The following is a 22,791-nucleotide window of genomic DNA, read 5'->3' on the forward strand; positions in this document are numbered from 1 at the left end:
GGCTACCATGACAGAAAAGGAAAATGACAAATGCTGAAAGGGATGTGGAAAAATTGGGGACACTAATGCATTGGTGGTGGAGTTGTGAACTAGTCCAACCATTCTGGAAAACAATTTGGAACTACACTGAAAGGGCTGTAAAAATGTGCATATCCTTTGACCCAGCAATACCACTGCTGGGTCTGTATCCCGAAGAGGTCAAAGAAAAAGGAAAAGGAGTTATTTGTACAAAAATATTTTAGTAGTTTTTTGTGATGGCAAAGAATTGGAAATTGGGAAATGGCTGAACAAGTTGTGGTATATGATTGTGGTGGAATACTATTCTACTGTAAGAAATCATGAGCAGGATGATTTCAGAAAAATCTGGGAAGACTTATATAAACTGATGCAAAGTGAAATGAGCAGAACCAGGAGAGCATTGTTAATAACATCATTGTAACAAGTATCAACTACAAAAGCCTTAGCTACTCTGATCAAGATAATGATCAAAGGACCCAAGAAGAAAAATGCTATCCACCTCCAAAGAGAGAACTGATGAACTCTGAATGCAGATTGAAGCATACTTTTTAAAATTTTGTTTGAGTTTTCTTTTGCAACATGGCTAATGTGGAAACATTTTTCATGACCTCTTATGCATAACCAAAATCAAATTGCTTGATCAAGGAGGGGGGAAGAGTAGGAAGAAAGAAGATAATTTGGAATTAAAAATTTTTTTAGATGATTATTTAAATTTTTTTTACATATAATTGGGAAATACTTAATGAAATAAATAAAAATAATTTTTAAAATTCAGCAAAACCAAGACAACATAACAACAGTATCTGACAATACATACACAATATACCCATAGTCCTCCACCTCTGCAAATAAGGGAGGGAGTTACATTTCTCTCAACACTTTCCTGGGGCCAATTTTGGTCATCATAATTACACAATGTTCGGTTTGGTGGTTTTATTTTTTTAAATCTTTCCATTTGCATTGTTCTAGTCAATAGATGTTGTTTTCTCAGTTCTACTTACTTCATTCTGTATCAATTTATATACCTGGGACCAGAGGTCATGGCAACCTATTTTTGGAATAATGTCAATAGAATGCAGCCAAAAAAAATCAAGCTGTAATTTGCTATGATTGTAGACTAGATGGGGAAATAACCTGTTGGGTTCCCCAACAAAGAAGTTCAGAGCTGGTTTTTCAGAAGCTGAAATTCACTGGACCAACAATGAAAAAGGGAGTTGGGCTCAAAGATGGAGGCTCTCTAGTGCCCCAAAGAAACTAATTCTTGCACCATTAACCTCCTCTATGTCCTTCCCAACTTAACTGGTAGCACCCCAGGCCCCAGAAACAATGAAAAATAAAAAATGCAGAATGTTTTGCAGTGCTGGACAGTAGAACCCAAGTGACAATTCTATTTCACTCATTTTATGACCAACACTTACAGCCTAGAGCCGGTGGAGGGGCTTGGCCTTTATGTAGGTGGGTGGTGAGGAGGATAGATCTCTGGGCCTGGAGCCACTGGGCTGAAGAGTCAAGCTCTGATCTCACCTCAGACACTCTAGTTGTGTGACCCTGGGCAACTTCTGTCTGTCTCCATTTCCCCAACTATAAAATGGGAATGAGAACCCTTACAAAGATCGAATAAGATAATATTTGTAAAGCACTTAGCATACTACCTGGCACATAGTAGGTGCTTAATAAATGCTTAGTGAGCCTTCGGTGTCTATTGGGGATAGGTAAAACTAGGGGCTTACTGTATACTCAGGAAGGAAACAAACATTTATTAAGTGCTTGCTATTAAGCACTTTACAAATATCTCATTTGATCCTCTCAACAGTCTTGGAAGGTAGGTGCTATTATTATCTCCATTTTACAGATGTGGAAACTAAGTCAATCAGAGGTTAAATGACTTGTCTAGGGTCACACAGCTAGATAGTTTTGGAGGCAGAATTTGAACTCAGGGTCTTCCTAACCCCACAGGCCCAGTACTCTCTCCACTGTTCCACCTAGCTACTTCTCAGTACTTAGTACTTATCATATTCATTCTATTGGTTCAATATTTATATAACATTCAAATATTCACTTTGGCCAATGAGGAAATTCTTCCCAGATGCTTCCCTTTGTTTTCCCCAACTTCTACTTTCCCTTTCCAGCCCCCTTGCCTCTGCTTGTTAAGTTAGGGCCCACCACCAGGAGTTCACCCGCCTGAATCGTCCTAATAAAAATAGTCTGTGTCTAGGGTAATGTCTAAAAGGACTCATCATGGCCTCAAGGAGAACTATAAAAACTCAGTTTCACAGTGGCCTGGTTAAGCTGTTCATTTGGAAATCACTGATCTGTGTCATGCTTGGTCTTTAAATCCTGACCGATTCAAAGCTGATGTCTAAGGGGAGCGGCCAGCTGGAGTCAGGGTAGCTACTCGTGGGCGTTTGAGCTTTCTGGTGTCATGGACCCCTTTGAAGTCTATCAGAATAATGTTTTTTTAATACATAAAATAAACACAGGATAACAAAGAGAACCAATTATACCGAAATAGTTATCAAAAAATATATATATATACGATTTTTTTGCTTTTTGGTGAGGCGATCAGGGTTAAGTGACTTGCCCAGGGTCACACAGCTAATAAGTGTTAAGTGTCTGAGGCTGGATTTGAACTCAGGTCCTCCTGACTCCAAGGCCAGAGCTCTATTCACTGCGCCACCTAGCTGCCCCCAAAATATATTTTTAAAAAATAATTACAGACCCCTGGTTAAGAACCCTATTATATGGGAACTTTCTGCTGGGGACAGTCTACAAGAGTCCATCAGCTCTGGTGTAGGAATGGCCATCTTGCACTGACCCATGAGCAGAATCCTTGGCTATTCTTGTGCCCTGGTGGCCCATCTTTGTGGTCGCAATTGTTTTTCAAGGTCACATGAACAATATACTTCACATTCTCTTCTAGGCCCATCAATATATTACTTTTTGAATATCTAATAAATGGTTTTTAGAATCTAACGTGTCATAGAATCTCAGAGCTGGAAGGGTCCTCAGAAGCCATCCAGTCTGGCCCATGTCTGAACAAGAAACCCCCTCTACAACAGACCTAACAAATGGTCCTTGGTTTTAACCTTTAGCATGTTGCTGGTTTACTTGGACATGGGCCATTGGTAGTAAAAATAAGTATTGCTATGTGGGGGAGGGGTAATAAGAAAACATAAGAGAAATTTGTTTATTTAGAAATTGGATTTATTTAAACCAAAAGATGTATTTGGGCACAAGAGACTTTTTTTTTCATTCAACAAGCATTTATTATGCCAGGCACTATGCTAGGCACAAGGGACAGAAAGAGCTAAAACAGTCACTGCCCTGAAGGAACTTGCATTGTACTGGGAGGAAATAACTGACAGAGTGTCTCAAGAATCTTAGTGTATTAAGTTTGTTACACCCAGTAGATACAAATAAGTAAATCACAATAGCTAGTAATAATTATGGCTAGCATTTACAGAGTGATATGAAGTTTTGAAAATATCTTCTTATTTAGCACTAATGTAAACACATTGGTAGAGAAACACACTAACAGTAAAGATTTTGTGCAGGAGGTGAGGCTTGAGGTGAATCTTAAGGGAAAGATTCTAAGAGATCGGGGTGAAGGAGGAGTGTCTTACAGCTTAGGGTTTAGTGCTCAGCCTGGAAGAAAAGAGAATTAAATGAGCTAGGTGAGATGGGGGGTAGAGTACTGGACTTGGAGTCAAGAAATCCTGGATTCAAATCCTACCTTGGACAATTACTAGCTAAGGGAATGAGCATGTATAGCCAGACACTGTGCTGAATGCTTTACAAATACGACCTCATTTGATTCTCACAACCCGGGAGGTAGGTGCTATCATTATCCTCATTTTACAGTTGAGGAAACTGAGCCAGGAAGAGCTTAATTGACTTGCCAAGGGTAAGTGTCTGAAGCTGGATTTGAACTCAGATGTTCCTGACTCCAGGTCCAGCCCTCTATCTACTGTGCCACCTCGATGCCTCTAGGTGTAACTCAGGGCGAGTCACAAACCTTAAAATACTATGTAAATGTTAACTATTTGCAAACCTTAAAACGCTATATAAATGTTAACTATTACTATTACAAAGTTTTGCTTCACCTAGAATTTAATTCTGTTTAGGGACTTGAAGGTAGGTGAAGCTTAGCAGGTAGGAGGGCTAATAAAGTTCTAAGCCCACCAAGAGCTAAATTGGATAGGTGGATTAGGTCTCAGTATAATCAGGCAGCTCTCCAAGAGTTTGTAGATTAAGTGCAGATCATGGAATACAACAGCAGACCTTGCCCCAGATCTCAATCTGTCAATCAGGGTCCTGTTGAAACCCCTAGGAGGAGGAAACAGAATTCAAAAAACAAACAAGCTTTCCTTGCTTTCCAAGCCCCTCCCTTATGTCCCACAGATGACATCAGAGTGGGTTAGTATTGGTTAATGAACCAGAACAGGGTGTCTTCTTCAAAGGTGGACACCATGACCCTGGTAAGTCCAGAGCAGGCAAACATCTCTGGAGTTTCACAGCTGATTGGGACCAACTCCAAACTCTTCAAAGTACTGGTGGAGTCTGCTGTGGAGGGTTAGCTCTGTCCCCAAACACCCTAACAACTTCTGTCTGCTGTGCAGAGGCTTGCAGAGAGGTAAAGCACAGGGTTGGCAGAGAGCTTCCTGGAACCTCCAACTCAAGGCTAGATTTGGACACTCTCCAGAGCCTGAGGAATGGAAGGATAACCTGAGGAAGAAATCCAGTTGTATAAGAGCTGATCCATTCTGGCTGCATGGGTAGGATAAGTAGCATACCCAGGGAAAACCCCCATAATCTAACTCAGTGGCTTCTGAACTTTTGGAGAGCTCTTAGTCCACAGTAACAGAGATGACTTACTGATTATCCTGTAGTCTGTATGTCTCACTCTCAATTGTGGAACAGAACGAGCCTGGGAAAATCAGGATATGCATGGACCGTCACTCTTTGAATCAGAAACAGAACACTATGTCATAAATGTAAGATACCTCGGACTGTCTGCTGGGCAACTGGTGGTTTTCAGTCTGAAGCCTCCATAGAAGGTACCATCAGAACTCTCTGGCAGAGGAAGATAAGGAAGAGATGACCTTCCCACCAGGGGGGCCCTACTAATCTGAATGTGTGCCCCCAAGGATTTCTGGAACTCTGGACACTTTTCAATGATTCATGGAAAAAGTCATTGGTGACATGAATCATTGCTTGGAGGTGCTAATCTCACCTATCATATTTGGAAAGATATTGGAAGAGCATAAGAAAAGACTGCTAAAGGTATGAAGCTGCTTGTCTAAATCTGTCATTCAAAAAGTACAAGTTCAGCAGTGTGTGGTCCTATAGGAAGTACTGACCCTGAAAAGATAAAAATATTTAACTAATTGCATTCAAAGACTTTTTTTTTTTTTTTTGGCTAGGCAATAGGGTTAAATGACTTGTGTAGGGTCACACAGTTAGTAAGTGCTATGTGTCTGAGGGCAGATTTGAACTCAGGTCCTCCTGAATCCAGGGCCGGTGCTCTATCCACTGCACAACTTAGCTGTCCCTTCAAAGACTTTCCTAGGATTTAATGGCTACTATTGGAAATATGTGAAGGACTCCATATGCCATTACCTCAAAGCCTCTTAACGACCTCAATCATGGGTTGAATAGAAAGGCAAGACAGGGCAATCTTTCCCTAAGCCCTTTGGGACTGGTTAGAGATTGTTGGGGTAAGAAATGTGAGCAGGCTTTTAAGGACTTGGTCATCTTGCATTAGTGCTGCCTTTTGCAGATCCAGGCAAGCCTTGTGGGGCATGGAAAAGTTTTGTACCAGGAAAGCGATGGCCACCACCTATCACTTTGCCAGTGGAGGACTCACTGATGTTGAGATTTGTCATTCTGCCTACAAATTGATATTCATGGCTCTGAAGTCACTGTCACTGATAACTTCCAAGATGTGTCTCAATTCTAAGTATGGATGGGCAATAATCTGCCAGACAATATTTTGACAAGTGCTAAATTGGACACCATTTGCCAGAGATAGGTATAGGCGCTGGCCAATTATGAGTTCAGCATCCATTATCAGCCAGGGAAGACTAACATGGATGCAGGTGTCCTATCTGGAAAGCCTGCCCATCAGAAACCTTGATGAGCCCTTGGGAGGCAGCAAAAGTAGCCTGTAACCTGAAGAAGGGAAAGCCATTAAGAAAAGAAAGTGCAACAGAATCTGGGACAGCCCCCAGAGAGTGCACCAGCAGAGAGAGGAAATATGGTAGCACTAAGCCAGTCGTCCCTATGTCAAGTATCCTTGGATGATTGGTAGTGAATGTAAATGTGACAGGAATGTTTATACAAAGTGATCCAGGCCAAGAAAAAGGAACATGCCTCTTGAAGACTCAAGCTTAGATCCCCAGAAACCACTGGTCTAGTGTAGGAATGCAAAGATAAATCTGTGCGAAGGAGTGCCAAACTGAACAATGACCAGTCAGTCCTACATGAAGTACAAGAAGGCAATTGGTACCACCAAAGGTCTGTTCCCTAAGAAAGCACTCCATGATGATGGCCTCTTGCACTCTCTTGGGCCCAGATAAAATTCTGGAGGTAGGCTTTTACTGGCCAGGTTCTAGCAAGCCAGGGTGGTGGGGGATTTCCGTAAGTGTGAGCCCTGCATTCAGTGTGTTCCAAGAAAGGTGATAAACTGACTTAACGGCTTGCCAAAAGAGCATGTGCAGAAGCACCAACCCTTTGAAGCTGGTGTTCATAAACTTCTTGCCTCTAGAAAGGGACAGGAAGAACATAACCCACATCCTGCTGAAACTGGTGCTAGCCTTGGCATGCAGCAAGAAGTCTAAAACTACATCCTTGAGGAGACCCACAGCCAGACTGTTTTAATTACACCATGATAAACAAGCTGGACTCAGAGGCCTAAGGGGTAAGTTCAATGGAGTCAATACATCCAGTGAGTATGAATGATGCCATCAGGAACAACACCATACGCTTCATTCTTCATCCCTTTATGTTGGAGCGATAGCCTTACAGGCCTATTATTGATCTGTCAGTCAGTCAAGAAGCATTCATTAAGGACTTACTATGTGCCAGATACTGAGCTGAGCATGAGAACATAATTATAAAGAGAGAGAAAGATAGTCCCTGCCCTCAAGAAGCTTACATTCTAATGGGAGAAGACAATACCTATAAGAGAGCTGAAAGGAGGGAGAGGAAGGGAGCACAATGGGGAAATGTAGGGAGTCTGGAGCACAGATCTGTGTCTGGAAGCCCTAGGTATAAACATGAGGAGTCTCCCAGCTAGTTCTTCACTCAACTGAGAAATTATTTGAAGGAGGCCTTGGCTCAGAAAAGCTAAGTAAAGGAGAAATGATACCCTAATGCTCTTGCTCATGACCAGGTATTCTAGCCAGGGGACAGAGTCCTACTAAGAAGCCTTGGTCTCCAGGTAAAAGACATGATAATGGATGGTCACCCTATACCAAGTAATTAACAATGGTAATAATAGCTATATACCTTATTATATTGATATATTTTATTATATATTCATATATCATATATCAGCAATGTACCTTATTTATTTATATAGCACTTTGAGGTTAACAAAGCACTTAACATATTATCTCATTTGATCAACACAACAACCCGATGATTGGGTACTATTTCTATGCCCATTTTACAGAAGAGGAAACTGAGTATAAGAGGTTAGGTGCCCTGCCTAGGGTCATAGAGCTAGGAAGAATCTGCTGCAAGAATTTGAACTTGAGTTTTCCTGATTCTAAGCCCATCCTTCTCTCCACTCTAACACCCAGCCGCCTCACTATGTTTAAAAAAAAGTAGGTAACTTGCCAGTCTATTAAATCACCCCAAAGAGTGACTGGGGCTCTGCAAGGCCAATATCTGTTTTCCCTAGGAATTTAGTAAGATTCCCTGGAATATGGAACCAAATGATTGTCTATATGGGGAGGATATGGATCAAGATATAGATGAAAAAAAAACTGTATGTTGGTACCTTCTTGAAGGCTGAGGAGCCCTGTCAAGGTTGCCCTGGCCAAAGGGGGCTTCTACTTAGATATGAGGGGGATTGCTGAATCCAGAAGCTGTCCCCTTCCTAGCTCACTTACCAGTTGTGGGCGTTCCCTCCTCCATGGAGCCTGATTCATCAGGGCCTGGAAACAGTGGTCTTCAACTTAGACCATTTATTAGGCCCAGAAGCAGGACTGCAGGCCAATAAGCCTGAGGACATTGACTCACCCACGGGCCTCGAGAGACAAGGTGTGCAAATGTGACAAAATGGCAGTGCAGAAGTACAAGGACTATCCGGCCAGGTACCCGGTTGGCATATGATATTCCTGGGGTCATAGATGAAGGTACAATACTCATTTTGTTAGAATGTGCCCATTAATGGAGTATATATTTTAATGTGCATTTTTTAATGGAAAACCAACATATGATGTAATGCCATATGCTTTATCAAGTCAAGTCAAGTATTTATTAAATATCTACTATATGCCAGGTACTGTGCTAAGTGACAGGGATATAAAGAAAGGCACAAATAGTCTCTTCTCCCAAGGAGCTTATAATCCAATGAGAGAGAGACATATAAATAACTATGTACAAAGCTATATATGGGATAAAAATGGGAAAAAATCTCAGAGGGAAGGCACTGACATTGAGGGCGACTGGGAAAGTTTTGTTGTAGAAGGTGGTATTTTGACTGAGACTTGAAGGATGCCAAATAGGTCAGGAGTTGGAGACAAGAAAAGAGAATATTCCAGGCCTGGAGGACAGCCAATAAAAATGTTCTGAGTAGGGAGATGGGGGCCAATGTAACTGGATCACAGAGTACATGGAGTACATGGAAAGGAGTAAGATGTAAGAAGACGGAAATGGAGAGAGACCAGGTCATGAAGGGCTTTAAAAGTCAGAGGATTTTATTTTTGATCCTGAAGGTAACAGGGAGCCACTGAAGTTTATTGAATAGAGAGGAGTGACATGGTCAGACCTGTGCTTTAGGAAGATCACTTTGACAGCAAAGTGCAAGATGCATCAGAATTGAGGCAGGAAGACCCAGCAGCAGGCTATTGCAGCAGCGCACATGGGAGGTGATAAGGGACTGTACCAAGTGATGTCAGTGTCAGAGGAGAGAAGAGACACATGAGAAATGCTATAAAGGTAGAAATATTAGGACTCAGCAACAGACTGGGAGTGAGAGTGAGTTGAAGATGACATCTAGGTTAGAAGCCTGGGTTACTGGGAGATAATGGTTCTCTTAACAGTAATGGAAGATGGGAGTGTCCAGGAAGAAAGATAATGAGTTCAGTTTGAATATGTTGAGTGTAAGACAACCAGTTCAAGAAATCAAATAAGTATTTACATGTGACATATATTCTATCTACTGTATGTAGTTCTGCTTGCTATAAATTATTTCTCTACGCTTGGAATTTATGTGGTTGATCTACTATATGAGATATTAATTGAACATTACATACTTTACACCTTCTTATGATATATGTCTCAGGAATAATTGACTGTGATTTTTTTTTCTTTGCAAATTAATGGATGTTTTATGAAGTATATAGTATATAACTATATATATATGTATATCACTGTATATATTCACTGAGTGTGATTCGTAGAGAGTGAAATTATTTTTACCATGGGTAGGATTTGATAGGGGCATATATGATTGAAAGGATTACATTTTTCAGAAGACCCTCAATCTCAACATTAAGCCTGATTGATATTCCTAGGACTTCATTTTCTAGGAAAAACTATGCCTTTGCTGCAGAGGCAGAGAGGGAAGAGACCTACTTCAGTCTCTTCAGTAGAGACCTCTGGACAGAAGAAAAAGTGCAACCGCATGGCGAGAGACTGCAATGACCCTATCCAGGAGCTCAGGAGTCCTGACATGTTTCTGAGACCCCACGGAGCAACATGAGCAGACATCTGGACTGTGAGAAGGTGCTGTGACTGCCTTAGGGTAAAAATTGAGCCGTAGAAGTTGATGAGATCATCAAGGGAAATTTTGGAGAAAGGAAGAGAAGGAGAAACTGAGAGAGAGAAAGAGACAGAGAAGGAGAAAGGGGACAGAAAGAGACAGAGAGACAGAGACAGAAAGAGAGAGATAGAGATAGAGAGAGAAACTTTTCACTTTCCTATTTTGGGGCCATGTGTCTTGGAGATTCTGTTTTCCCAGGCTATTCTGGTAGGAAGTGAGAAGTGGGAATGAATTTTTACTTATTTGAGAATGGGTGTTGAGATAGGTTTTCCTGCAGTCCTGACTAAATGTTTAACTTTGAAAAGCATGTTCCTTGTCGAGTCTGTTGGCAAGGTGCAAACAGAGTTTAGATGATTTTTTAGAGATTCCCAGTTGAACCATGATGGAGTTCCTTGCCCATTAAGGTACACTTATTCCCAAAATTACCCCACATTGAACCTAGGTGTTTGTGTGAGAATCCACAAGTTGAAGGGAACATAGAGGAGGAAAGAAATAAAGCAAAGAAGAAGAAGAAGAAGAAAGAAAAGAGGAATAGAGGAAGAGGAGGGAAAAAAGGAGGAAGAAGAATGAAAAGAAAGTAAAAGAGGGAAAGAGAAAAAGAGAAAGGAAAAAGAAGACAGAGACAAAGAAAAGAAGGAAGAAAGAAGGAAGAGAGAAAGGAAGGGAGGGAGGGAGAAAGAAAGAAAGAAAGGAAGAAAGAAATGAAGGAAAGAAAGAAGAAAGAAATGAAGGAATGAAAGAAGAAAGGAAAGAAAGAAAGGAAGGAAGGAAGGAAAGAAAGAAGAAAGGAAGAAAGAAATGAAGAAAGGAAAGAAAGCAAGCAAACACCAAGGAAATGTCTTCCCTCTTGCATTCTGTTATTTCAACCTGGTGTTTATCTTAGGCTCTGTCTCAGAGGCACTCAATGCCCTGCCCAGACATGATCTCATTCATTCTCACCACAACCCTGGGAGGCAGGGAGGAGATTGGGATCATCATCCCCACTTTACAGACAGGAATACCAGAGGCCCAAACACACACAAGGCAAGTAAGTGTGGAATAGGTTTGGAATTCAGGCATCCTGACTCACTGCCCCAGGACTCCCTACTCTTGGGTAATGGGTCTACCCTGAGAGTCTTGGAAGAGTCTGAATGGGGAACACCAGGTGGTGAGCTCTATGGTGGGCAATCCATTAATTAATGAATCCATCACTGAACACCTACTGTGTGCATTGGCCTATGGATGTGACAAGAGAATAGAAGAGGGTCTCTGTTGTTAGGGTGCTCTAAAATGCAAGCACAGACAGGTAGAGTCTGGGCAAAGGGCCAAGGGAAGAAAGGCAAGTGTGAACATGGGAATCCTTACAGGCAGAAGCAGCCTTTGGCGGTCACTGGACCAGGAAAGATGGATCAGATGCTTGAAGGTAAGGGGTGGGGAACACAGAAAGAGAATGGGAAGAGTGTAGCAGGCATAGACTTTGCCCTGGGCACCGAGTGGACCCATAAAGAAATCCCCAAAAGAAATCCCCTAAAATGTGGATGCAGATAAGGAAGACTAGGAACTTCAAATAACAGCATCTCTCCACATTTACCTTAGGGGGGTCTCCTGGTACCCTCGCCTTCAGCTTCACTTAGCCATCATTCAATTCAACTCAATTCAATTAAACAAAGATTTATAATCTCTCTATCCTCCAAGTCCCAACTCTGGAAAGCCAGACATCTATTTTATCTTTCCTTACAACGCTCTACATAACAACGAATTAATTTTTTTTTCAGTGAATGAATGAGTGAACAAATGAGTGAGTGAATGGGTAAGTATGGCAAAGAATTGATGAGTAATGAATGAATGAATGAATGAGTGATTAAATAGGTGAGTGAACATGTGAATGAGGAAATGTACTAATGAGTAAATAAATGAGTGAGCTGTCCTCAATGGGTTTTTTTCACTAGGCTCAGAAGAACTACTCCTAGAGCACTAAAATAACTTGTAATGTGAGTGCTAAGCTATGGCTGATCATCTTTGAAAATTTTTGGAGAATGGCAAAGGTGCCACAGAGAGACATATATAATAAAATTAAGTGGATACAAAGCTGGAGGAATGGCTATACTCCATTTGCACTCGTGTCTGAAGTTTAATGGCTACAGACAGGGGTGTCCTAGTTAGTGTTTAAAACAGCTCTTTAGGGAAAAAAAAAAGAAAGCATGTGGCATACACTTTGAGTTTTAATCTGCATTAACATTTTCTCCATAACTTTCTTAAATCTGGACAATCAACAAAATAAGAAATCAAGTCCTGCTTTGTATCATGTGCTTAGTCAGTATGAGCTGGCTCCAGGACACCTCTGATTGCAGGGATTCGTCACATCCACAATTCAGCTCAACAAATATTTATAAAGCCCCGACTTTGTGCTAAGTACAAAGACAAAAATGACCTTAAGTCCCTAACTTTAAGGAGCTTATATCCTACGTTGGAGAAACAATATATATATGTGTGTGTGTGTATATATATATATATATATATATATACACACACACACACTCAAATATATATGTATATATATGGATGGATGGATGGATATATAAGTAAATGTGAAAAATATACAGTAAGCACAAAGTCAGTTAGTCAATAATTACTTAATAACAGTATTTATACATAACACTTTAGGGTTTACAAAGTGCTTTACAATTGTTATCTTACTTGATCCTCACAACAACCCAGGAAGGTAGGTGCTATTATCATTTCTATTTTACAGATGAGGAAATTGAGGCAGACAGAGGTTAAATGACTTGCTGGATCACACAACTGGATTTGAACTCAGGTATTCCTGACTCCAGACCCAGTGCTCTATCTACTATGCCACCTAGCCCGGCCAGAAATTTGCCCAGTACTGTGCTAAAATTAAAAATTATTAAATATTAAAAAAAGAAGAGGCAAGCCTTTCCCACATTCTAATGGGAGAGAGTAAATGTAAATAACTAGGCACATAGTATAGAGAGTACATGAAGGTAATCTCAAAGGAGAAGGCATTCACTGCTGAGGGTCATGGGGAAGGTCTGCTGGAGAAGGTGGAATTTGAGCTGAAGAGTATTTCAGGCTTGGAGGAAGCCAGTGCAAAGACATAGAGATGGGAGATGAGTGTCTTATTCAAGGAACTAACTACAAGGAGGTCAGTGTACCTGGATCATAGTGTGCATGGGGGAGAGTAGGGTGTGAGAAGGCTGGAAAGGTAGCAAGGGGCCAAGCTGTAAGAAGCTTCCAATACCAGAGGATTTTATATTTGATCCTGGAGGTAATAGGGAGCCACGCAGCTCTTTGAACAAAGGGATGACATGGTCACCTGTGCTTTATGAAAATAATTTTGGCAGCTGAGTGAAGGATGGATTGTATTGGAGACAGAGACCTGAGGCAGGAAACCACTACCAGGAGAGAGGTGATGCGGGTCTGGATGGTTGCCTAAGTGGAGAGAGGGGATGTATTAGACACAAATTGAGAAAGTAGAAATGATGAGACTTGGCAATGAACTGGATATATGAGGTAAGTGAAAGTTGAGGAAGTGGGGATACACTGAGGTTTAAGAGCCTGAGTGACTGGGAGAATGGTGGTGTATCTCTCCCTCATCCCCATGAATGAATAAAGGAATAGTGCACTTATTAAGTCCTTACTATGTACAAAGCACCATGCTAAGGGCTGAAAATAGAATAGTATTAACAGCAGTAGGGAAGTCTAGAAGAGGGGGGTTTGGGGGAAAGAAAAGTAATTCTCTTTTAGACAGGTTTAGCTTGAGATGCCCAGAGGCATCACAACAACCCTGGGAGGTCGGTGTGCTTAAGATCCCCATATTACAGATGATGGAGAAGTCAAATGACTTGAGATGGGTATTTGGAGGCGGGTAGAGATTTGGAGGGTAGAAAACAGCATAAAGTTGAACTGCTTTAATTAAAGTGTAAACACTGGTAAAGAAAGCAAATAGGGCCACAGTACTGGCTGAGGAAATGGGAAAGCTGGCAGTGTAAACTAAGGTGGGGAAGAGCACATTCAAGAGGGGTGAAGCTTGCGGATGGACGGAAAGAGAGGTTTGGGTCAAACAGGGGAATTTCAGAATTCTGGCATAACAAGCATTCATGGATTATTATGGAATCAACGTTATGCCCAGACTTTAGCCCTGTTCTGTTTTCAGATTTTTATCAATGACTGGTTTTCTTATCAGATTTGTAAATGACATAAAGATGGGAGGGAGAGTGGTTGGGTGACAAGAGCCAGGAGTCTATTTAGGGCATTTGGACCAGAGCAATGATTTCATTGATATAGTAACCCTCATGTGAGGAAACTCCCTATGTCAAAGAAAGTCAGCACTTTAGCTCGTAGTCTTAGAGAGCTGCCAAGAGCACCTAGAGGTTAAATGACTTGTCCTGGTTCCCCTAGCCAACATGTGGCTAACAATAATAATAATAATTAGAATTTATATAGCAATTTAAGGTTTGCAAGCTGCTTTACAAATATTATCTCATTTGAGCCTCACAATCTTGAGAGGTAGGTGCTATATTACCTCCATTTTACAGATGAGGAAACTGAAGCAGGTAAAGTTAAATGACTTGCCTAGGGTCACCCTGTGGGCATCAATAGGACTTGAATAACAATAATTGTAATAATAATACTTTAAAGTTCACAAAGTGCTTTACAAATATAATCTCATTTAGGTGCTCTTATTATCCCCACATTACAGATGACAGAGAAGTTAAATGACTTGCCCAGGGTCACACAGCTAGTAATTGAGGTGGGGTTTTAACTCTGGTCTTCTGACTCCAGGAGCAATGTTTTAGCCACCACACCAAAGGTGGGCCCACAACACAACACTAAAAGTATTTGAACCAGATCAAAATTAAATGGGGAAATATTTAACAAAATTAAAAAATACAGTGACATAGATAATGTTAATATATGGTTTTCTAAGTCAACATGCAGCAGCTGGCAGGCATCTTTATGTACGGTTAAGTGGCCCCTGTTTCTATTTGAGTTTGACTCCACTGCCCTTCAGAGCCACCTAGCTGACCCTGGCTCTGAGGCCATCTTTCCATTGGCCCTACACTACTATTGCTATTCAGTGATAAATAATAAGGATACATGTAACCAAATGTAGGATTAAAAAAAAAGGCAGTTGGTCGGGGTGGTCACAAACAGTTCATGTAAAGAAAAGATCTGAGGATTCCGGTGGTCTGCAAGCTCAATGTTAGTTCAAAGAGCAAGCTGCCTCCAGAGCAATGTGAGCTGAGGCCCCTTCCTGACAAGCACTAGCATCCAAGCCTAGGGAGGTGCTGGCCTGTCTCATACACTCTGCCCCCTTGGAGCACATCTGGAGCCCTGTGCGCAGTAATTTTGGAAAGACAAAGACAAGCAGTTTGTACATGTCAAAATCCAAAGGACAGCCAGGATACGGTGAAGAGCATCTAAACTGGAGGCGGGGGAAGGAATTGAGGATGCTTAGCCTGGATAAAGGAGTGCAAGTGTGGGCTGCTCTTTTTTTTATTTTTTTGGCAAGTTGTCTTCCAGCATCTGAAGGGCTGACGTGTAGAAAAGGGCCTGACCCAGTTCTGCTTGGCCCCAAGAGGCCAAGGAGGATGACAAGCGGTGCTGCAGTGGGGGAAGCTTCAGGGGTGTCCAAACAGGGAATGCATGCGTAGCTGCCTCGGGCTGGGGTGCGGGGGGATGGGGCGAAGGAGAAAGCCGGGATGCGGTGTGCAAAAGTTAGTGGGAGGGGTGTCCTGGTGTCTCTCCAGGACAGACGCTGTCCCCGCTTTCCTGAGACGTCACTCCGAAGCCGTCCTGCGCCTCACCCACTCTGTGGGTGGGTGACGTCTCCTGCTATCCCCAGGGGGCGGTGACGTCAGCGCGCCGCCGGAGGGAGAAGCGAAGGGGCAGCGCGAGCAGGGAGGAAGTCTGAGCGGTCACTCCGAGGACTCGGCTCCTTTAAGAGCAGTCTCCACCTCCCTTGTTCTAAGGGACTCTGGAAGGCCAATGGCAGGGCCGGGATGGAGTGACGTCAAACAGCGGGGGCGGGGAGGGCACTCCTGGGTCTCCCGAGAGAGGCGGGGCCGGTGGAGGGAACCCAACCAGGCTTTGATTTCCCCTCCCTCCTCTAACCCCACTCGTCCGGCCGGGCCTGGTCCTTCCAGAGAGCAGACTCTGACCTTGACCCTGACCGTGACCTTGGCCTCTCTGCGCCCTTAGCCCCTAGCTCCAGTCCTGTCTCGTGTGTCCCCCGAGGTCCGTTTCCTTTTTACCCAAATTTTCCATCTTTGTTCCTGGGGCTCCACCTGCCCCTCCGGTCCAGATTCCCTGCTCCGCCCCCCCACACCCCCCACGTGATCCAGTGCGGTCCCCACCCTCTGGGTCCCAGCCTCTCCCTCTTCTCTCCATCCCTGTATCCATCTCGCCCCCACCCTCCTCCCCCAGCCCGTTCCAATGGCATCCTCGGGCCTGGCAGGGGATCTGAGGGCCGTGCTGGGGGGCCAGGGGCTGCCGGTGCTGGACTATGATTCTGTACCCCCAAAGGTCTCACCTGTGCCTGTGCAGCTCAGGAAGAATGTCTCCTATATCGTGCTGGCTGTCTTCTTCAACGACCAGGTGAGAGACAGCCAGGACCCTGACTTTAAAGTCCTTTGGGACCCCAGACACCCCAAGATAGAGGACCCTAGAGCCCGGACCCATTTAATCCATGGGCTTGGGAAAGAGAGACGGAGAAAGGACCCCCTTATTGGCAAGGTGGTTCTTGGAGAATCAGATGCCGTTTTCATTTCAATTCAAACCAGCATTTTATTAAGTGCCTAGTTCAAAGAAGTCTGATATTCACCCAAAACATTTATTGAATGTCCGCTGGGTACAACGCACTGTGCTAGCTGCCACAGGTGATCAAGCATGGAGAATTCCATTCAACATTTATTTATTTATTAAACACTTACTGTGGGCTAAGGAGACAGACATGAGAAACACGATACAATCCTTACCCACAAGGAACTCACAAGCCAGCACTTGCAAGTTAGAGTATGATAAATGTATAGGAAGGATCCAGACAGAATGTTTAGAGAAAGTTTCATGACTGTGGCTCCTGAACTGGGTCTTGAATAAAGGGCGAAACCTTAGCAAATGTCCAGCTGTTCGGTAAGGATTTATTAGCACCTACTATGTGTTACATGCTGGGGTTACAGAGACAAAAAGATGAAACAATCCCTGCCCTCAAGGGGTTTATATTCTATTGGGGGTGGGGAATAAATGCTTATTGAATAGACATGGGGGGAGGAGAGCAAGAACAGGCATTTATTAAACATCTCCTATGTACCACATGCTGGGGTTATCCAAAGACACAACAGCCCCTGCCTTCAAGGGGCTTATATTCTATTGGAGCAAATAAATGTTTATTGAACTCTGATATGGGGGGAAGACAACCGGCTTTTTTTAGCCCCTGCTATGTGCCACACACTTTACAAATATCATCTTGTTTGATCCCCACAACAACCCTGGGAGGTAAATACCATCATTGTCCTCATTTTACAGTTGAGAAAACTGAGGTAGATAGAGGTTAAGTGACTTGCCTAGGGTCACACATAGTAAGTCTCAGAGGTCAAATTTGAACTCAAGTCTTCCTGACTCCAGGCCTTGTGATCTCTTCATTTTACCACTTAGCTGCCTGGAGGAGAGGAGGAATAATTAAAGATTCCTAAAGTTTACAACCTTGTGTGGCTGGGAGGACGGTAGTATCACTAACAGAAATAGAGAAATCAGGAAGAAGGGCAGGTTTCAGAGGCCAGATGATGAGTTCAGTTTGGGACACACTGACTTTGAAGTCCTGATGGGACATCTTGATATGGAAGGTATTCAGCAGGCAGTTGGAAGCCCTGGATTGGTATGCACGGGAGGAGTCAAATCTGGAGATAAAGATTTGGGAGTTATCTGCCTTGGGGTGAAAATGGAAGCCATGGAAGTTGATGAAATCATCTAGGGAAAGTTTGTAGAAAGACAGAGAGGCAGATACCAAGAGAGACAGAGAAACAGAGAGGGAAGGAGAGAGAGAGAGATACTAAGAGATAGATATCAAGAGAGAGACAGGGAGGGAGAGAAGAAAGAGAGAAAAGAGAGACAGATACAGAGAAAAAGGAAGAGAGAGGCACAAGGCAGATACTGACAGAGAGGGATGGGGGAGGAGAGAGAGAAAGAAGAAAGGGAGAGAAAGAAAGAGGCAGATAGAGAAAAAGAGGGGGAGAAAAAAGGAGAGAGAGGGAGGCAGATACTGAGAGAGGCAGATTTTTTTTTTTTTTTTTGGTGAGGCAATCGGGGTTAAGTAACTTGCCCAAGGTCACACAGCTAGTAAGTGTCAAGTGTTTGGTCTGAGGCCGGATTTGAACTCAGGTCTTCCTGACTTCAGGGCCGGTGCTCTATCCACTGTGCCACCTAACTGCCCCCCTTTTTGTGTGTGCGGTTTTTTTTTGTTTGTTTGTTTTAGGCAATTGGGGTTAAGTGACTTGCCCAGGGTCACACAGCTAGTAAGTGTTAAGAGTCTGAGGTCAGATTTGAACTCAGGTCTTCCTGACTTCAGGGCCGGTGCTCTATTCACAGTGCCACCTAGCTGCCCCCCTTTTTGTGTGTGTGTGTGTGTGTTTTTTTGTTTGTTTTAGGCAATTGGGGTTAAGTGACTTGCCCAGGGTCACACAGCAGGTAAGTGTCAAGTGTTTGGTCTGAGGCCGGATTTGAACTCAGGTACTCCTGACTTCAGGGCCGGTGCTCTATCCACTGCGCCACCTGGCTGCCCATAGGCAGATCTTAAGAGACAGATAATTGAGACAGAGAGAACATAGTTGCTGAGAGACAGACAGATACTGAGAAAAAAGAAATGAGGAGCCTCCCCCCACCCCAGCCATCAGAGAGACATTAGAAAGTGAGTGGTCAAAAGGCAAGTTTAGAAGCAAGTAACTATTCTTTCTAAAGTGAAAAAAGCATAGTTTGAGGGCGCTGCAGAGGTAGAAGGGTGTTTGTTTGTTTTTAAACTAGGGGAAACCTGAATGTGTTTGTAAGTGAAGGAAAGGCGTCAGATAAGAGGAAGAGACCAAAGATGGTACAGTATACATTTGATGCAGGTCCTGAAAAAGGTGGGAGGGGGTGGACTCAAATGCACAGGCGCCCAGAAGGGGAAGCCACCTCTTCCTCAGAGACCGGAGGAAAAGGGATGGCTATGGGCATTGCCACAGACTTCGAGGTGTGGAGGAGGAGAGTTGAGGGAAGTTTCGGGCAGATGACTTCACCTCCTCCTTGACAGAGAAGACTGAAGCCAACTACTGACAGTGAGTGGGGTGGAGTGGAATTGGGGGTTTGGAGTAGCTGGGGAGGGGAATGTGCCATGCAACAAGGAAGGGCCCAGTTGAGGGTTATTAGCATACATTTCTAGGACCCCATCAGGGCATTTCCATCACTTTCTTCTACATTGTTAGGGCAGTTCAGGAATAAGAGCAGAGAAGGAAGCTCATCCTCATCTAGGATTTTAAATTAGCAGGGCAAGAATGACAGAAAGTCAAAGAACAAGGCATTCAAGAATAAAGGAGAGTGGAACTTTGAGAGTTGACCATGTGATCCAGACTGGGCAGGGAGACAAGTCAGAAGAGGATGTGGCTGACGGAGGAAGGGATCAGGTGACCAGAGGTCATGAAGAGGAGACCTGAAAGAGTGGGAACAATTTATGTCAGAGACAGGAATTTCATAGTTTATGATCTCAAAGGTGAAGTAGTTTCAAGTAATGGCAAGGTCTAAAATTTGACCACCCAAGTGAGAGGCTGTGGTAGAGAGGGGATGGAGATCATCAGAGCTGAGGCAGAGGAGAATTTGTGAAGCCCAAGGTGTGACAGCTGCCATTTGAATAGCATTTTGAGGTTTGCCTTTTAAGATTTAAAGTCAGTCGACAAGCAATTATTAAGCACCTATGATGTGCCAGGTACTGTGGTAAGCATTGGGGATACAAAGAAAGACAAAAAATCAGTCCCTTGCTCCCAAGGAGCCCACAGCCTAATGGAAGAGTCAACATACAAACAGCTATGTACAGACAGACAGGATATGCACAGACAGGATAAATTAGAGATTACCACCAGAGGGAAGGCAGAGTGGACTTGTACATACGTATCATTTTATCTTCACTGCTCTGTGAGGTAGGATCCTCAAAACAAGTCTGAGATGTTTCTTAACAGCTTGAAATCTAGCAGGGAGGGGAGAACAGATACACATTGGGAATAAGGCACCAGCCTGGTGTCTGGTGCACCCAAAGCCTTGGGTAAGGCTCTGAAATCCTGGTAACTGTAGATCTGCTTTCCAGGGGGAACTTGTTAAAATGAAAGGGAGTCAAACTGTTTCAGATACCATGGAAGAGCAGGGGCAACCTAGCAGATAGTGCTTTGGTGTTTCCTTGCCTGCTACATTCATCCCAGCTCTAGTATTTGAGGCATCTGTTAAGTTCCTGGATAGGAGGTCTTGGTAGGGTCCTTTTTGATGCTAGATAATGGAGTGTCTTGCCTGAGAATTGATCCTGGGGGTAATGGACGACAGTTGGGATGGGAGGTCCTCTTTCTTTCCCCAGGATGAAGTGTTAATGATCCAGGAAGCCAAAAGAGAGTGCCATGGGTCTTGGTATCTACCTGCTGGGAGAATGGAGCCTGGGGAAACCATTCTGGAGGCACTGAGACGGGAGGTGAAGGAGGAGGCAGGCCTGGAGTGTGAACCATTGACGCTGCTGGCAGTGGAGGAGCGAGGTCCCCGCTGGATCCGCTTAGCTTTCCTTGCCCGCCCCACAGGTACTCCTTCACAACCTGGTGGGCGGTGGATGGGGAGCACCTCACTCCCTTCTTGTCTCCTCAGACCCCCTGTCTGTCCTAAAATAATTGACTGGTATAAATCTTTCTGCCCAAAGGGGCATCTTTTTCCTTTTAGCTCTGATGCTTCCTTCTCCCTTCTGACTTTCAGGTGGGATCCTCAAGACTTCGGAGGAGGCAGATAAGGAGTCCCTGCAAGCTGGCTGGTACCCTCACGCCTCCTTGCCCACTCCGCTTCGTTCCCATGACATCCTGCCTCTCATAAAACTGGGTTCCCACTATCACCAACAAGCTAGACACCCTCCTACTCTACCCCAGGAGCTTCCCTGCAAGCTTATCTGCCAGCGGCTTATAGCCGCCTTTACCAGTGCCAAGAATATATGGGTGTTGGTGAGTAAAGAAGGCAGTCTCCATTTGCCCATCACAGCCTGTGGACTCACCCCATCAGAGCAGAATAACAGCATTGTGGTGTCAGTGTTTCGACTCCTACAACAGTGCTTGACACTGTCCCAGTTGACAGTGAAGACCCAGGGGGTACTGGGGCTTCAGCACCTGGGCAAGAACCAGGCTGATGGGATCTGCCTGAATGTGCTAGTCACGGTGGCCTATAGAAACCCAGGTGTCCTCAACAAGCCACCTGAGATTCAAGGCATCAACTTCTGCTGGTGGCAGGTGGAAGAGGAAGATGTGCAAAGCCACCTCCTAAAGAGACTTCAAGAAGCGTCTGTTGTCCCAATCCACAGTTAGCTGAGCTGCTGGGAAATGAGCACACACATAGGCACTGGCGCCACACAGCTGTGGTTTTGAATCTTCTAGGATGCCTGGGAATCGAGCCCACAGAGATCTTCATGGGGGTAAATAGGGGCCTCTGGGTTCTCAGGTCACTATCCTTCTTCCACCCCATTGTCACTTTTTGCTTATCAAGAAGGACAACGACTGAACTTGGGCAGAGAGTTCAGAGCCCAAAGACTGGTCACCTAAGGCAAATTGAAAACCTACTCATCTTAGAGCCTGAGACTATTAGAACAGCTTGGCTGCAGATGAAATCATGCCTACTTATCTCTAGTGGCCACCTTGCCAATGGTAACATCTTTATCTTCTTCTATACTGCTGAAGCCTGTGTGGGCCAGTAAAAGGGTACAATGTAGGCCCCTCCATTGCTGCTGTGCACCCCCTTCCTGAGCAGTCGGGTGTCTAACCATGTTATTCCCCTGCTCAAAAATAGTTCTATAGAATATAAACTTCTATACCTGGCATCCAAGGCCTTCTACAATCTGATTTGTACTTATGCTTCTAGCCTTATTTCATACTTTTTCCCTTTCATAAAGTCTACATTCCAGCCGTACTGGATACTGGCTGTTCTAGAACTCATCTCCCACCTTTGTGTATTTACATGCGTTTTCCTCTGTGCTTGGAATGCACTTCCCCATCTCTAGTTTTCGGGATCCTTGACTGCTTCCTGGATAAGCTTGGGTGCCAACTCCTCTGTGAAGCAGTCACTGACCCCCCCAGTTAATTCTTTCTCTCAGTTTACTTTGTGCTATGCTTCTTTATCTGTCTATCCCCAAAGTAGAATGTAAGCTCCTTGAGGGCAGGTACTGTTTTTTTCCCTTTATATCCTCAACACTTAGTATATAAGTGCTTAATAAATGTTCATTCAAATTCCCCTTGACATCTGCCTGGGTGACTGTGAAACAAAAGCAAGAGGAGTGTTTTAGCTGTACTGTCCATAGGGAGAAGCCAGTTCTTTCACTGATCTTAGAAGTCTGGGTGAAAGCTGGCCTTCATGAGCTGACCTGCTTGGGTGGTCTAGGGAAGAGAAGACTTGGGGCTGTAACCCTTGGTGGGGGTCTTTCTTCAGTCTCACCCACTTGAGGAGGAAGTGTCTCAGAGATGAAAAGGGCATATAAAATGAACAGAAACTACCCCCTGTGAGGGTGAGACGCCTTCTGCCCTTGT

At 43.9% G+C, this 22,791-nt stretch overlaps 1 protein-coding gene across 10 annotated transcripts; it reads left to right on the plus strand.

Moving 5' to 3' along the window:
* Nucleotides 1-6,826: 6,826 nt before the first annotated feature.
* Nucleotides 6,827-22,469, plus strand: NUDT18 (nudix hydrolase 18). Of its 10 annotated transcripts, XM_027865457.1 has the most exons (4): nt 16,071-16,252; nt 16,541-16,612; nt 20,601-20,814; nt 20,984-22,469. In XM_027865457.1, exons 3-4 carry the CDS (start codon nt 20,613-20,615, stop codon nt 21,577-21,579), a joined length of 798 nt encoding a protein of 265 aa, XP_027721258.1. In that variant the 5' UTR covers nt 16,071-16,252; nt 16,541-16,612; nt 20,601-20,612; the 3' UTR covers nt 21,580-22,469. The 10 variants fall into 10 exon arrangements, with proteins under 10 accessions (XP_027721261.1, XP_027721255.1, XP_027721254.1 ...); XM_027865460.1 differs by lacking the exons at nt 16,071-16,252; nt 16,541-16,612 and adding an exon at nt 6,827-6,937; XM_027865454.1 differs by lacking the exons at nt 16,071-16,252; nt 16,541-16,612 and adding an exon at nt 10,797-11,414.
* Nucleotides 22,470-22,791: the final 322 nt, after the last annotated feature.

The sequence above is a fragment of the Vombatus ursinus genome, unplaced genomic scaffold (assembly GCF_900497805.2).
Source record: "Vombatus ursinus unplaced genomic scaffold, bare-nosed wombat genome assembly UNPS02014778.1, whole genome shotgun sequence".
Lineage (NCBI taxonomy): Eukaryota > Metazoa > Chordata > Mammalia > Diprotodontia > Vombatidae > Vombatus > Vombatus ursinus.